We start from the raw sequence: 17,461 nt of genomic DNA on the forward strand, positions 1-17,461 counted from the left end.
CACACGCACTCCTTCCGACCTCATGAAAAACCTTAAGTCACCCTTCTCCTTCCTTGTTAAGTCCAAGTTAGTGTGCCGGTAAACCACACACGCTCCACCAACGACTTAAACAAGGTGCAAAGTGTAATTTCATGGATTAGCACCTTATTCACATTTTTCCTAAAGTAACTAAAATTGGGAATTTATAAAACATTTAGTTACTTTTTAATAATCATTATACTTTTAATGAGAATTTATAAGTCCTTGTCTTACCCGTTCGGCTAATGACCCTCCACCAGTCAAGCAAGCGGTGGGTGAGAGTGGACACCCATTAAGTTGCCATTTTATATGCAAAAACCTTATACTCACCTTACAGACCGGCTTCGTGAATGAGGCGTACTAGTGGTAAGACGACTTTGTTCTTATACATACATACACACACACACACACACACATATATATATATATATATATATATATATAATTATTAAATCATAATACTATAAGTATAAGGGTTGAATTTTAATTTTTTAAAATTCTAAGGGTTTGAACTAAAGTTTTAATCAAGACTTTACTTGTTCCAAAACTTGAGGGCAAGTTTCGTAAACTTTCAAAACTTTTCATTTCTTGTAACTTATGAGTTTATTAGGGTATTTAAAAAATGAAGACTCTTCATTTTATAACCCATGAGTTCTTTTAATGGTTTTAAATCAAAGTGACTTTTGGTTTTTCATAAGTTGAGGACAAGTTATGGACTCCATTAAAAACACATAAAGATCATGAATTAATCTACCACATAGGATACAAATAATTCCTATGATCATCTAAACATCATAAGATCATGAACATGAATATGAATACTTTCATGAATAAAACATTACACTTAAGAACTTGTAATTTTGATAACTTGTTGTTGTAAATGGATTAACATGAACATTACACCAACTAAAAAAAGTTTTATAACACCAAAACAGTTTAGGGTAATATTCCTAGTCCATTTCCAACAACAAGAACCAAAATTCTGAAAACTGCAGCTTCTACTTGTCGAGTGCATGAACTGACTCGGCGAGTATCTTGCATTTGGTCATGGACTCGTCGAGTCCCCCCATGGACTCGGCGAGTTCATACGGGCAGAAAGCAGAAAACTCAATTTTTCAAGCAGTTTGCACAAAAATCAAACAAGCAAGCCTAGACTCTGATACCACTGATGTGTTTTGAGCATTCTAACACTTCCTAAGTATACATGGAACCCTAATAACCTTGGATCTATGTTTGTCTAATTATCATGCAAAGTTGATTTCCAAGACTATGATCCTATCTAGCATACACGGGGAACAATTTTAACTTGAATAATAGATATAACTACATACCTTGTTGTTGTAAGTGTTCCTTGAAACCTTGTGCGCCTAGCACCCCAAGTGTGATGCCTCAAATGTTTCACACAACACCAAATGCTATGGAGTAAACTTGGAGAGAATGTATAATGCTCAAAAATCGGCTCTAACCCTCAAGTATCTTGTCTAACCGATTTTGGGGAGAGCACATGAGCTTTATATAGTGTTGACACATCTAGGATTACACCATGTAAACCCTAATGTGTCATGACTTTTCATTTCCATGACCCATGGGTTTGTAAATCCCATGGAGCCTCCATGGATCATCCAATGGGTCCAACCCAACTTGATTATCCATGGAGCCTCTTAGCCCACTATATAAGTTATGGATGATTTACATAATCAACCCATATATTTAATTAGTTATCTTTTGATCACTTAATTAATTCTAAATTAATTCTTGATCAAACTAATTAAATAATATTATTAATATATTAGAACTTATAATATATTAATAAACCATATGTGTTATTTCACTCATTTAGTTTATCCAATTGCACGGTGCCATGCAACCCAAATGGACAATGTCGGGTCGTATTAAGTACATACCAAAAACAGTTATGGACTTAGACACCTTATCCAAAAGTTCTTTATATCCATGAAAAGGTATTGAGGAGCTCTACAACCCTATATAATTACTTTTGACTTAAAACACATCAAACAAAAATCCACAATTCATAAAGTCTGAAACACTACATTCCCAATTTACCCGTTGACTCTAAAGTGCAAACCGAACTATTGGGTCACATATATATATTACCAACATCAAAATGGGCCTAAATCTTACCTTTAAAAAGGCCCAAATCCTTATGATGACCACTCATTGGGCCACACATCAAATTAGGAATTGATTCAGAATAGGGCGTTACAAATCTCCTCCACTTAAATTAGATTTTATCCTCAAAATAATTCACTACCATTTCCAACATACCAGACAACCTGAGCAACATGGCCACAATCCTGTGAATACCACAACCTTCCTAAGGCAACTGAAATCAACCAAAACATATTCTCTCTAATCTCGACAAAGGATAAATCCTTCGTCTCATGCCGGAAACCACTCCTGCCTCCCCAGATCCTTAGACCTCACATTGGTCTGACTCCTCGACATACCTCCTACACTAGAACTATACTGTACAATTTTCCTTCATAGGTAACTGATCAAACAACCACTTCCGTTCCTAATTATCTCGATGTTACCAACCGAATGAATTCACTTACCATGTCCAGATGTCGAATGCTCGTCTTAATAGATAGTCCAAATAATCCTTCGAATAGAGGATCCATCTCTACAACTATTAGACTTAGACAATAACTGTGTAGCAGAGTCAAATCGATTACTTTGAGATTATTTAATTCCACTGCAAGTAGCTTAGCATCTCCCAATTAACGATTATTCAACATAAGGATCCAGATCACTTCAACTACTCAGAACACCATATCACCGTCTAGCCGCTTTCCATTGCAACCATACTTCACTGGATCCCAATCTTGTCTGCTACTATTCGAAATATCGGATTCATGCCCGGTTGTTGAGCCAACAATCAACCTTGCATTTTCCGCACGCGACCTCCGAAGGATACCTCGCCTGACAATAACTACACTATCTATATCGCTACTCTTGGCTCCTTCAATCATTTTGATCCATCCGATCATGATATGCTGACAACCTGTTGCCACTGAATCCGACGCAAAAAGGTGAATGCTACGAGTACCACTATAGTTGTTAGAGCACTGAAAGTGACCCTCTTGAACTTTCCAAAACCGCAGCCAACTTGCTACCGCAATGAAAGCATCTACCTCAGTCATCCGAAGTTAGAAGACAACAAGCTTATGAACTTAGTCTTTTTGTCTTTTCTTTATGCTTTCTATTATCCAGTGTGCTTTGCATGGCTACATGTAGAAGTTATATATATATATATATATATATATATATATATATATATATATATATATATATATATATATATAGCTCACTTGTTTTAAATTATATGCACATCTTCAAGTATCTTTACTACTTATCTCCAAAAATTTCTTCTCACTATCATATCTGATCGTAATCTCTCTTTGGAGCAAGTCCTTGTGACTTCTTCACTAAGTTTGATCTCTCTTACTAACTATGGTTTGAATGCATTCCTAGTTTTGAATCAACTTATGTGTATTCTTGATATAACAATTGCTGTCATTTACATTACTTTACTTTCTGCATCTAACTCACTAACTTCTAACTATTAATATTATTGTGAGCTAACAGATCCTTCGAGATTAACTTTTCCGCTATATACTTGTTTTAACCATTTTATTCAAGTGTGTCACAAAGTTCTTCTCTCAACAATTGGTATCAGAGCTAGAGTGGTTGCTTTTTGAATATCGGAACTCTGATTTTTTCAAAGAGCCTTCTATACCACTGAAGCTCATCTCTAAACAAAATTTCAAATGGCACAATCGTTATCCCTGGATGTTTCCAACAGTGTTGGTGGTTCAAATCGAGCCCCAATACTAGTTGCAAATGAGTATCACCACTGGTCTCAAAGGATGGAAAGATATCTCAGACGACTTGGTAGAGACGTCTCAAGATCTATAGAAGAAGGACCCCATGTTCCAGTCCTTACCCCTGTTCAAACTGATGGAGCCACAGAAAGACTTGGAGGAGGTCAATCAGCCTTGAATCGTCCCACAAAGGATGATCTAGAAAAAATGGAAAGTGATGCTACTTCCTTTTATGATATCTCTTGTGGAGTTGCTCCTGAAAACTTCGACATCATCATAAATTGCAAATCAACAAAGGAAATTTGGGATGTTCTCAAAAACTTGTATGAAGGTTCAGAGCAGGCTCAATACAAGAAGCTCACTACAGCACTCAATGAATTTAATAATTTCAAAGCCCACTCTGGTGAAAGCTTGGAAGATTCTTTTAAAAGGTTTAATTTGATTGTCATAAAACTGTCCAATGCGGGTACCATCCGCAGCAATCATGAAACAAATCTACAGTTTCTTAATTGCTTAGGAAGACACTAGACAACAGCCAAAATGATTGTACAAGGTGACATGAATATTCACTCCTTATCTCTCTATAAACATTATGGAGAATTGCAAGCTCAAGAGTCCACTATACTCAAGGATTGCTCAGACTTCGGAGGACCACATGCATTAGTAGCCCAATCACCTCACACTCAAACCTATCCCACCTCATATGACTCTCCACCGCAGTCATATGAAGTTGACTCAGAATATGATGATGAAGAAGAGTTTCAGAATGCCATTGCTCTTATTAGTCAGAAATTCAATCGCTTACCACCTTTATTTCGCAAAAACCAACAATTTAATAGACCACCTTTCAACTGCAAATATCAGAACAGTCACTTTCGTTCCACTAAAAACCCTCTCCCTCCATCACAGTCCCAATCAACTGACTCCGATACCTCTATAGAAGACAAAAGTGATGTCGTCATATGTCACAAATGCAACAAGGAAAACCATTTTGCCAAAGAATGCAAGGCAAACTTTGTAAAAGATAGAGCCTTATATCTTCGAATGGCTCAAGAACTTGAAGATAAAGAAAAAAGGAAAAGCCTACGTTGCTCAAGTGAAAAGGAATCATCAAGTATGGTCGTCAGGAGATGAAGATGAAGAAGTTCTTAACAAAGGAAAAGGCAAGATCTGTATGGTAGCAACTGCTGATGAAGATGGCTCATCCAACCCAAAGAAGAATCATTGCTATATGGCTAAAAATGGAACTCTCAGCATTGTGGAACAGGTAAACTCATGATTCAAACTTTAAATTACAACATGCATGATTGTCAACCTTTCATAGACACACTCAATGACACTTGTGCTGCCATCCTTACAGACTATAATAAATCCCTAGATGATAAGAACATCGCTTCGCAGGAGATGTTCCATGTTAGAGGATGTTTGGACAATAAGAGACTCAAAATGGCAATGTTAGAGAAGGATTTAATGTTAGAAAAGAATGCTACAATGCTTAGTGAAACTCAATTAGAAATAGCTTTAAATCAAAGAGATCTAGCACAAAATGAAATTGTACGTTTAAATCTTTTAATTGAAAAGTTCTTTAATAAAACTGAAGCCATTGAGAATCTTGTCAATAATGGGAATATTGATAACAATTTTAACTGGGGTTGGTCAAATGGTTACCCAACAGCAGTGGACTCATCACCTCGGTTCACACCGGAATGTCCCTATGCCCCACCAGACCGCAATTTCTTATTTCCAGTCAATAACAAAATATTTCCTGAGGATATCCAAGACCACTTTGGAAAACTTCATGATTTGAGTAATAATTGTGTTATAGAAGAAATTCTCCCTGAATCTTCTACTCATATCAACAACACTGATTCTCAGACATCATCCATAGTTGATGAAGAAATTGTTATTGAATGTACTGAAGTCTCTTTAGACTTCCCATCCTTACACTCCGACCGCAGTATCTCTGACTGCCGTCACATACCGCAATCTGTCCCATTACCTAACATCAATTGTCCCAAAGAAGTTTTCACCAAAACTTACTCTGCGGTAGTCCAAAACTCTACTCCACTGATTGAAGTCAAGAGTTATGTGATCATTGAAACAATTAATCATGAATTACCAATTGAAAATTTTGAGTTTGGTCAATGTTCTCAAAGTCCTAATTTCTCAAGTTCAGATGAATCGAGTCACTATTTTTCAAAAACCTCTAAAGTTTTTACGAAACCGCAATTAAATATCACTGACTGCGGTTCTCCTAAGACCGATGCAAAAAGAGTTTTTAAAGAAGAATTTTGTTCTCATGGCGAGCAACGGGAAATTTGCTCAAAAGTTAAGGAATCTGTTAAATGTCCTGAATTAAAAGGTCTTGAGGAGTTTGTTTTGTCAAATTATATTTTCAAGAAAACTAGTTCCAAGAAAACAAAAAGAAAAGAGTTCACTGTTTCTGACAATACTAAAAAACAATCCAAACATAAGGATAAGTCTTTTCGTTCAAATGGATTTCAAATCTATTCTATTAATGACCCAAAATGGAAGGGTGTCTTATTTATTCCAACCATTTCAGTATCACAGTCCCAAAAAAGGAAAGGAATTTTGCCAACTCCATCACCCAAAAGTCATTTCAAACGTTTAAGAAATCACATCACAAAAGGTCAGCACGTATCTTCACACCTGTCAGACCTACACAAAACACCTTTTCAAAACACACAAACAAAAAGATCAAACCTGACAATCCTCGGAATGGAAAAAAATATACTTTATCTTCAAAACCTCAAACCATGTCGAAGTTTAGGAAAAATGACAAAAAGTTCTCTTGTCACTGTCAATGTGAGAGAATTCATAAAGGTTTTAACACCCAGGATTTCAGGGTCAATTCTAATAATTACTCACAATCTCACAAAACTACAAAGATCTTCAAACATCCAGGACTAGGTTTGAAAGTTGACTTAAAACCTGTCCCTACAGCCTTGCATCATGCATCAATTAATACATCCTATGTGACCTCGGGCTCCAACCTCACTTGGGTGACTAAATTAACCACTTAACTTTGTAGGCATTGTGCAAGCAAGATCAAGAGGAATGGTTGATCGACAGTGTCTGCTCCTTGCACATGATCGGAAGGTTAGAATACCTTTGGGATTTCAGGCCTATATGCAATGGCGGTGATGTCACCTTTGGAAACAATGCAAATGGCATCATACGAGGCTACGGTGTTCTCACCACGGGGAACTTTTCCATTCAGAAGGTTGCTTACATAGAAAGTCTTATACACAATCTCATCAGTGTTGGCCAACTATGTAAAGCTGGCCATCAAGTGGAATTTGATGATCAATTTTGTTACATAATGACGGGTGACCGAAGCTCTTGCTTAATCAAGTCTTGCTCAAAGGCACGATGTATCCTCTGGATATTTCTCTCATCAATGGTAAACCACAGTTGTGTTTTCTTTCAAAAGTTGTATCCGAAGTCAGTTGGTTATGGCACCGCAAGCTAGCTCATCTCAACTTCAAATACATCAACAATCTAGTCACTGGTGAACTAGTCCACGATCTCCCTATTCTCAAATTCAACAACGATACTCTCTGTCCAGCCTGTGAATGTGGAAAACAAGTCAAAGGAAGTGACCCTATGATAATGGATTCTTCTATTTCAGAGCCTATGGAACTACTACACATTGATCTCTGCGGTCCTTCAACTGTAGCCAGTCTTCACCACAAAAAATACATACTGGTTATTGTTGATGATTTCACTCGCTTTACATGGGTCTTCATCCTCAGACTCAAATCAGAGACACAATAGATCTTTATCAACTTCATCAAAGAAATAGAACTTTAGATCAAGCTTCCAGTCAGACACATCCGCAGTGATAATGGAACTGAGTTCACTAATCATCTTTTCAACAGTTTCTTGGTGTCCAAGGGTATTTCTCACAACATCTCAGCACCCTACACTCTGCAACAAAATGGTGTCGTCGAACGAAGAAACCGCACACTAGTAGATGCAGCCAGATCCATGCTTAACTTCGCCCATCTTCCTCTTTATTTATAGGCTGAATCTGTAGAAACTGTGTGCTTTGTCCAGAACCGAAGCATTGTGTGCAAAAATCTCAACAAAACACCATACGAAGGCCTTAACAATCGCAAGCTGAATCTTCGTTTCTTTCATATCTTTGGGTGTAGATGTTTCGTGATCAACAACAACAATCAACTTAATAAATTTGCACCAAAGTCTGATGAGAGCATCTTCCTTGGTTATTCCATTAACAAGTTTTCCTATTGAGTACTTATCAGACGTACAAGGATGATCATTGAAAGATTCGATGTGAAATTCGATGATTCTCACATCCACAATGGCCCTTCATCCACTGAAACAACCGCAATCATGGAATGTGACATTCCTGCATCTTCTGGCCCCTTAAACCTAATCGAGGTCAATTATGATGATGTGATAACTGTCAATTCAGGTCATTTTCGGACTCATGCATCTTTATAAAAACCATTCATGCACAACATGCCATGGCCTAGTAGTATAAATTAGGTCAAAATCTTGCATAAACTAGGATCCAACTAAGGTCTAGGACTAATATACTTGATACTTACAATTCTAGTAAGTTGCTTAGCTACAATAGGAAATGCCAATACTATAATTAGAATAAAGCTTCAAGCTTTGTTATAATTGAAATAGGGTATAAAACCCTAAAAATAAATTAAAACATTCTAATTATACTTCAACATGTTGATGAATGTCAAACAATATTCCAAAAACCCTAAAGAGCCCAAAATCCAAACTTATAAATTATAAAGCTTAAAAACTTTATAAAATTTGGCTATAAACTTTCTAATAGCAAATTTTTATTAATAAAATTAGGAATTATAATCAATGAAATAGAAATTAAACTATCAAGTATTAATCATAAATTATTGGTTAAATACAAGATATTAAAACAAATCAAGAATTGCTTAATAAGCACTTTTATAAAAATTAATGTTTTTATAAAAATAACGGAGATAATTTTATAAAAATTTGAATTAGGAGAGAGGAGGCCTAACCCACTCAAAAATCGGCCATCTCCCCTCCCCATGCACTCTCTCTTCCTAAAAACTTCAATCATTAGAACTTCTCCCTCACACTACCTCTTCCCTCTTCACTCTCTTACACTCCACTCTTCTCACATAAACTCTTCTCCTTTCTCTCTCTCTCTCTCTCTTCCTAAAAAATTCAAAAGGTTAATTTTGGTGTGTGTAAGCATTGCATATTATAGGCATACATTGTCATTTATTTCATATCTCATTAAAACTATGTCACAGTCCACTATGTCAATATCATCATCTTCCTGCGCTACCGCCTCAGCCGATGAGTCTGGCTACGTCACTATTATCCCTTGATGTAATCCCCCCGCCTCGGTAGAAGAAGACCCATTAGAGGATACAGAAGATACTGGGAACTCGGTGGAGATCAGCAATGACAACGCCCCGAGTCAACGACGCGAGGCATCACCTACATCGGTGTTGCCACAGCTACCACTTTATGGACTTCGCATTCGGAGGACGGCGAGGAAGAGTGTTCCCATTCCAGGAAGGATACCCACCAGCACAGCAGGACTTAGCACGGCAGGACCTAGCGAGGTAGGACCCAGCGTTGCAGGACCGGGAGCACCGCCACCACAGCAAGTCATAGGGATACCTATCAGGCAGCCAGGTATGATCCCGGAGGAGTCCTGGAGGATGCATTCGATGGCAGCGGATCTACGCCACAGCCTCGCTGTAATAGCCGGGCAACAGGAGGTATTGAACGAAGTGATGACAGGGATGGAAATCCTGTATCAGCATTCGATGGAGACTGCTAACACTGCTAGTGCTGCTAGAAGAGAGGTAGGTCATGCGATGACAGCATATTATGTGTTTGGTGGGCTGTTCCTGATTGTGGTGTTGATGCTTCTTGTTGGGATAGCGATTGGCTTTTGGTTCTGATTTCAGTATTTTATTTTATTTTGTTATGAAATGAAAACCCATGTTGGGTGTCTTTTGGGAAAAACATTTAAAACTTTATTTTAGGTTTGATGTATTGGTTTGGTTTTAAGATTACCTCAAATGGTAATGAAGAATTTTATTTTATGTTTGAAAAATTTTACTATAAGGTCAAACCCTAAAATTTGTTTGGTAAACGGTTGAATAAAAGAGATTTTTCTTTTCTTTTCTTTCAAAAATCTATATGCCTAGTATTAATGCAAACCAATGATTTGACAACACTTACGGTTTTCAAATTAGTAGTGAACTACATATTATACATTATTTTATGTATTTATATGTATTTCTTCTCCTGTGTAATAGAACCATGTCAGGAAGGCCTAATCGCAGGCGCCCACAGAACGAAACACCCGATGTTGCTCAAGTTGTAGCACAATAGCTCATGGAAGCAATCCCAAACATTGTTACTCAAGTAACTGCAGGACTTAATGCTAACCAAGGAAGTAGTGGAGGAAACCGGGGAAACAATGAAAGAGAATGCAACTACAAGTCCTTTATGGCCTATAAACCTAAGGAGTTCCATGGAAAGAAAGGTGCGGTCGGGTTACTGAAATGGATTGATAGCATGGAGTCGGTCCTTCATATTAGCAAATGCCTCGAGCGCAACAAAGTTGAGTATGCATCTTGCCTATTCCAAGATAGGGCATTAACCTGGTGGAATACTCTAGTGCAAACCCGAGGCCGTACAGCAGCATATCAGCTAACTTGGGAAGACCTAAAGAAGCTGCTGATAGAGGAGTATTGTCCCAAGGATGAACTTCAGAAACTTGAATATGAATTATGGAACCATTCTATGGTTGGAACACAAACAGAGAAGTACACAGTCCGATTTCATGAACTAGCAAAACTAGTACCTCACATGGTTACCCCTGAGGAGAAACGGATAGATCGATACATCTGGGGTCTGGCACCAAAGATTCGGGGAAAGGTTACCTCAGCAAATCCAACTACTATTCAGAGTGTAGTAAGTCTAGCAAATCGACTAACCAATGATGTGATAAGGATGGGAGCATCGACAAAGGAAAGCTCTAGTAGCAAGAGGAAGCCAGCAGATCAGGGAGAGAAGAAGCATGGAGGCAAGTCAAGGAAGAAGCAAAAAGTCTCAAGAAACTTCATGGTAAGAGCCTAGGAGCAAGAACTAGTGAAAACTCAAGAACGGGAAGTGCAGGAGCGAAAGCAGTATTCAGGGCCGCTTACGAAGTGCAATAAGTGTAACTTCCATCACAAGGGAGCTTGCCTAGTGTGCAAAAACTGTAAGCAAACAGGCCATTACTCGAAGTATTGCAAGGTGAATAAGGAGGGAAAAAGGGCATGTTACGAGTGCGGGAGTACTTATCATCTCCGTAGAGCATGTCCCAAACTGAACAATGGACCTAGTAACAATGGAAAAGGCCAAACCAGGCAAAACTTTCAAGGAAATCAAGTTGGACGGCCAAGAGGTGTAGCCTTTGTGATTGGTGCAGAAGAAGCTCGTCAGAACCCTAAAGTGATAACAGGTACGTTTCTCCTGAACAACCATTTTGCATCAGTAATATTCGATGCGGGAGCAGATAGGAGTTTTGTTTCTTTAGCATTTAGACCGTTAATTGGCTTGAAATCGGTAAAGATGAGGAATGGTTATGCTATTGAACTTACTGATGGGTATGAAATTAGGGCTAGTGATATAATTCCTGGTTGTACTCTGAATTTAGCTGATAAACTCTTTAGCATTGACCTAATTCCCATAGACCTAGGTAGTTTTGATGTGATAGTGGGAATGGATTGGTTATCCAAAAATAGAGCGGACATTGGTTGGTACGAGAAAGTCATTAGAGTGCCACTCCCTAATGGAGAAACCCTTATCATACACGGTGAGAAGCCAGGAAGAAGTTTAAACATAGTATCAAGCATGAAGATTCACAAGTACCTGAAGAAGAATTATATTGCATTCATGGCCCACGTGCTAGAGAGAGAACCTGAAGTTAAGCAAGTCAAGGAGATTCCAGTGGTTCAAAACTATCCCGAAGTGTTTTCGGAGGAATTGCCCGGTCTACCGCCTCACAGGCAGGTCGAGTTTCAGATAGACTTAATTCCTAGAGTGGCACCGGCAGCAAAAGCACCATATCGCCTTGCACCATCCGAGACGCAAGAACTATCCGGACAACTTCAAGAACTTCTAGACAAAGGATTTATTCGACCAAGTTTTTCACCGTGGGGAGCCCTAGTGTTATTCGTCAAAAAGAAAGATGGTTCGTTCCGAATGTGCATTGATTACAGAGAACTGAACAAGTTGACAATCAAGAATCGATATCCCCTCCCTAGAATAGATGACTTTTTCGATCAGTTGCAGGGCGCTTCCTACTTCTCAAAAATCGACCTTCGGTCAGGGTATCATCAGCTAAGAATTCACGAAGAGGACATTCACAAAACAGCATTTAGAACCCGTTATGGACATTATGAGTTCTTAGTCATCCCTTTTGGAATAACGAACACACCCACTGTTTTCATAGATTTGATGAATAGGGTCTATAGTGTAATAACCTGAAATTTCCATACCATCTCTTGTAACTCTTTCGTAGTACAATTCACGCAACCAATCGTCGTTTTCAAATTCGATTTCCGATCTTCTGTTTAATTAAGTCATTAACTTGTATGGATCTAAAATGACTTAATGGGTGTCTTAATACATTTAGAAATCATTTTAATGACCCATATTAACGATCATAATATTTCTAGAATATACCGTATCAAGTTACGGTAACTCAATCAGGTACGACCAAAAGCCTCGTCTAACGTCGGTATCGGGTAGAATTCCACCGTGTCCAAAACTTAGACACTGTATAATGTGTTTTAAGCCTCCATTTGAAGCCTTTGGCCATTTTCTCATATACACTTCCAACCTCTCTCCTCATCCATAATCAAAGGTCCAAAAACAAAGATTTAAGGCTCCAAATCAAAGAGGTAACATCCCTAACTTGTTATCTAACCTCTTTAGCCTTCAAATTGATGTTTAAATTAAGTTTTGGGACCAAGAACATGAGTTTACGGCCAAGGATCAAGCTTGGGCTGTAAAATCCTCAAAATGGGGTTTTTAAGCCAAATTTACCCTTCCAAATCATAGTTGGGACTTAGATACGACCTTGAGGCTTGCAAATCTGGACTTGGAACACATTAAACATGAATTTTGGGGGACAAACAAGAGTTTACGGCCAAGGCATGTGCTTGGGCCGTAAACTCCTCTAAAATGGGGATTAAGTGTCTTAAAACATGTCCAAATGCCTTGAAACTCAACCAATGGCCTTGTGGTAAATCCTAGAACCATCTAAAAATAGTTTGGGGACCTTAAACATATCAAATGCTCTACATAAGTGGGTTTACAGCCATAGAACCTCTCCTGGGCCGTTAACTCCTATAAGTTGTCAAATGATGCCCTTAAACCACCCCAAAGGCTTTGATAAATTCCTAGAATCACATGTGATTGTTTTAAGCATCAAAAATTAAATTTTTCTTAACCATATAAGAGTTTACGGCCAGAGGGTATGCATCTGGGCCGTAAACTCATACAAAGGTGTTAATTGAAGCCAAAAATTGTTACCAAGCCTTAGAAAATTAGTTAGAATCACATGTGATTGCTTCTTGTGCCTTAAACCAAATTTTCTTGACCATGGGTGAGTTTACGGCCGTAAACTCCAAGTGTGTGGCTGTAAACTCCCTTCTAAGTGGTATAAATTCATTTAATCCATTCCAAGGCATTTTAGAAATCCATTCCAACAATCCCCAAGTCCAATCAAGCCATAAAACCCTCCAAATGACACCAACATGAGTTTACGGCCGTAAACTCATGTATGTGTGTGTTTTGTGGCTATAAACTCACTTAAATGTTTACTCTTGGGGAGTAAACTCAAGTCCCAAGTCCCTAGTACCAATACACGTCCGTAGATGTCACCCGTGTCACTCCAAACGTGTGTTTTGAGGTGTTTAACCTCGTCAGAGTGTAATGTTCCATATAATTAGTGAATGTATCCCTAATTGAATATATATGGACATTATTTCATTTTACATAGGGACATCGCAAGTAATCAAATCCCGAACCAACGTTTAGTGTCCGAAACCGTCACATTCCCGAGTCTGGTGAGTTCATACCCCTACCCTTTTTCACTGTTTTCATGGGGGGAACACAATCAAAGTACAAGGTATTACCTGTACTCAAAACATGTTTTCAAATGTGTGTTTCACATTTCATATGCTTTTAATACTGAATACTACAATTGATAACCGTTTGAACATGCAGATCACGTAACATATATTTGTGAAATGGGTTTTAAACTGCTATGTTTTGCATACATTTCACAAATGGCTTTCCACATTTTTATCAGTTAAAAGCATGAAATTAAACACTTGAACCTAATATCTGTACAATGTTCTATCCTCGGTAACACTCCACTTATATACGCGAGTGGAGGATTATCATATTATTACTAGTAAATTTGTTAATCCTGTATGATTGGAGACACGTCCTCGGCGAACACTCCACAGAGATATGCGAGTGGAGGACTACACCCGTAACCAGAATCTCTGGGATTTAGAGAGCGTGACTTGAGTGTATAGATCTATACGGGGCTGACTATCCTACACCTGGCTGCTAGCTACAGCCGAACCGAAACGGTTCAAGGGTGACGAAAGTCATAAGTATGTGGACTACTTATTGCCACAGGTTTAGTCCATCGTATGGTTATGGAACTCGAAATTAGGATAATAGAGATTTACTTATAGTAATAATGAACCACTTTATACATCTTTGTATCAAACACGATTGCTATTGTATTGCTATGTTTCTCTATGTATGTCTATGCAACACAGAACATGAGAACTTATCGTACTAAGGCCCTTCCCTTATCTCTAACCATTAACTCTTTGAGCCAATGATCATTATGGATAGTGCTATTAGGAATTGACAACTCCTCACTCGCCCGAATCGCTTGAGTGCATGATACCATATTCATCTATGGAACGATAAGCATAGATCTCGATAGGGCTTCAGTCATAGGTTTGGTTGAGACTCATTGTTTGCTCATACACATACAAACTCGTTTCTCGTTATAGCAATAAACTTGTATTCATTAATAGCAATCAACTTGTTTATCATTGAAGCAATGTACTTGTATTTACGAAAAGCCTTATTTTACGCTCGATTTTATGAACTTGTGAACTCACCAACTATTTTCATAGTTGACGCTCGTTTTACATGCTTTTTCAGGAAATAATTAGTAAGTGGATGTAAAGATTCATCATCATAGAGCATGCTGCATCGTGTTGAAGCTATTATGAAGTTATATTTTGAACACTATTGTTTTGGAAAAACTTGTACTTTGTTTCTTTTAAGCTATCGGTTGTAAACTTTTAAATACTGCTATGGTGATGTATCTTTATCTTTTGCAATGAAACCGTTATCGCTGTCATATCTTGCGTTTCCCCGCTTTTGACAGAAATGGTATCAGAGCTAAAGTTATAGAGAACATCGGTTTTTCTTTAAGAAAACACAACCTATAACTAAAACTTACAAAGAAATTCTTTTTACATCAAACATATTACTAGTATAATTAGGTCGGGAGTTGTATTATTGGACCTCGATTAAACATAGCCTGATCACCTATGTTTAATTAAGGAAAATTTATACAAAGCTTGAGCTAATTATAATGGGAATATGCTCAACAAAAATATTTGAAAAAACTTTATTTCAAAAATTCAAAAGGTTAATTTTGGTGTGTGTAAGCATTGCATATTATAGGCATACATTGTCATTTATTTCATATCTCATTAAAACTATGTCATAGTCCACTATGTCAATATCATCATCTTCCTGCGCTACCGCCTCAGCCGATGAGTCTGGCTACGTCACTATTATCCCTTGATGTAATCCCCCCGCCTCGGTAGAAGAAGACCCATCAGAGGATACAGAAGATACTGGGAACTCGGTGGAGATCAGAATGACAACGCCCCAAGTCAACGACGCGAGGCATCACCTACATCGGTGTTGCCACAGCTACCACTTTATGGACTTCGCATTCGGAGGACGGCGAGGAAGAGTGTTCCCATTCCAGGAAGGATACCCACCAGCACAGCAGGACTTAGCACGGCAGGACCTAGCGAGGTAGGACCCAGCGTTGCAGGACCGGGAGCACCGCCACCACAGCAAGTCATAGGGATACCTATCATGCAGCCAGGTATGATCCCGGAGGAGTCCCGGAGGATGCATTCGATGGCAGCGGATCTGCGCCACAACCTCGCTGTAATAGCCGGGAAACAGGAGGTATTGAACGAAGTGATGACAGGGATGGAAATCCTGTATCAGCATTCGATGGAGACTGCTAACACTGCTAGTGCTGCTAGAAGAGAGGCAGGTCATGCGATGACAGCATATTATGTGTTTGGTGGGCTGTTCTTGATTGTGGTGTTGATGCTTCTTGTTGGGATAGCGATTGGATTTTGGTTCTGATTTCAGTATTTTATTTTATTTTGTTATGAAATGAAAACCCATGTTGGGTGTCTTTTGGGAAAAACATTTAAAACTTTATTTTAGGATTGATGTATTGGTTTGGTTTTAAGATTACCTCAAATGGTAATGAAGAATTTTATTTTATGTTTGAAAAATTTTACTATAAGGTCAAACCCTAAAATTTATTTGGTAAACGGTTGAATAAAAGAGATTTTTCTTTTCTTTTCTTTCAAAAATTTATATGCCTAGTATTAATGCAAACCAATGATTTGACAACACTTACGGTTTTCAAATTAGTAGTGAACTACATATTATACATTATTTTATGTATTTATACGTATTTCTTCTCCTGTGTAATAGAACCATGTCAGGAAGGCCTAATCACGGGCGCCCACAGAACGAAACACCCGATGTTGCTCAAGTTGTAGCACAATAGCTCATGGAAGCAATCCCAAACATTGTTACTCAAGTAACTGCAGGACTTAATGCTAACCAAGGAAGTAGTGGAGGAAACCGGGGAAACAATGAAAGAGAATGCAACTACAAGTCCTTTATGGCCTATAAACCTAAGGAGTTCCATGGAAAGAAAGGTGCGGTCGGGTTACTGAAATGGATTGATAGCATGGAGTCGGTCCTTCATATTAGCAAATGCCTCGAGCGCAACAAAGTTGAGTATGCATCTTGCCTATTCCAAGATAGGGCATTAACCTGGTGGAATACTCTAGTGCAAACCCGAGGCCGTACAGCAGCATATCAGCTAACTTGGAAAGACCTAAAGAAGCTGCTGATAGAGGAGTATTGTCCCAAGGATGAACTTCAGAAACTTGAATATGAATTCTGGAACCATTCTATGGTTGGAACACAAATAGAGAAGTACAAAGTCTGATTTCATGAACTAGCAAAACTAGTACCTCACATGGTTACCCCTGAGGAGAAATGGATAGATCGATACATCTGGGGTCTGGCACCAAAGATTTGGGGAAAGGTTACCTCATCAAATCCAACTACTATTCAGAGTGTAGTAAGTCTAGCAAATCGACTAACCAATGATGTGATAAGGATGGGAGCATCGACAAAGGAAAGCTCTAGTAGCAAGA

General features: G+C 38.4%; 1 protein-coding gene across 1 annotated transcript; it reads left to right on the plus strand.

The window, feature by feature from the left end:
- The first annotated feature begins 3,809 nt into the window (after positions 1 to 3,809).
- On the plus strand, positions 3,810 to 4,391 carry LOC145036318 (uncharacterized). Its single transcript, XM_078984766.1, has one exon. The coding sequence runs from the start codon at positions 3,810 to 3,812 to the stop codon at positions 4,389 to 4,391; it is 582 nt and encodes a 193-aa protein (XP_078840892.1).
- Positions 4,392 to 17,461: the final 13,070 nt, after the last annotated feature.

The sequence above is a fragment of the Lactuca saligna genome, chromosome 3, assembly GCF_052625555.1.
Source record: "Lactuca saligna cultivar CGN05327 chromosome 3, ASM5262555v1, whole genome shotgun sequence".
Lineage (NCBI taxonomy): Eukaryota > Viridiplantae > Streptophyta > Magnoliopsida > Asterales > Asteraceae > Lactuca > Lactuca saligna.

What these genes read in the sequence shown, in the direction of transcription:
- LOC145036318 (XM_078984766.1), top strand. Translation starts at nt 3,810, where the DNA reads ATGGCACAATCGTTATCCCTGGATGTTTCCAACAGTGTTGGTGGTTCA.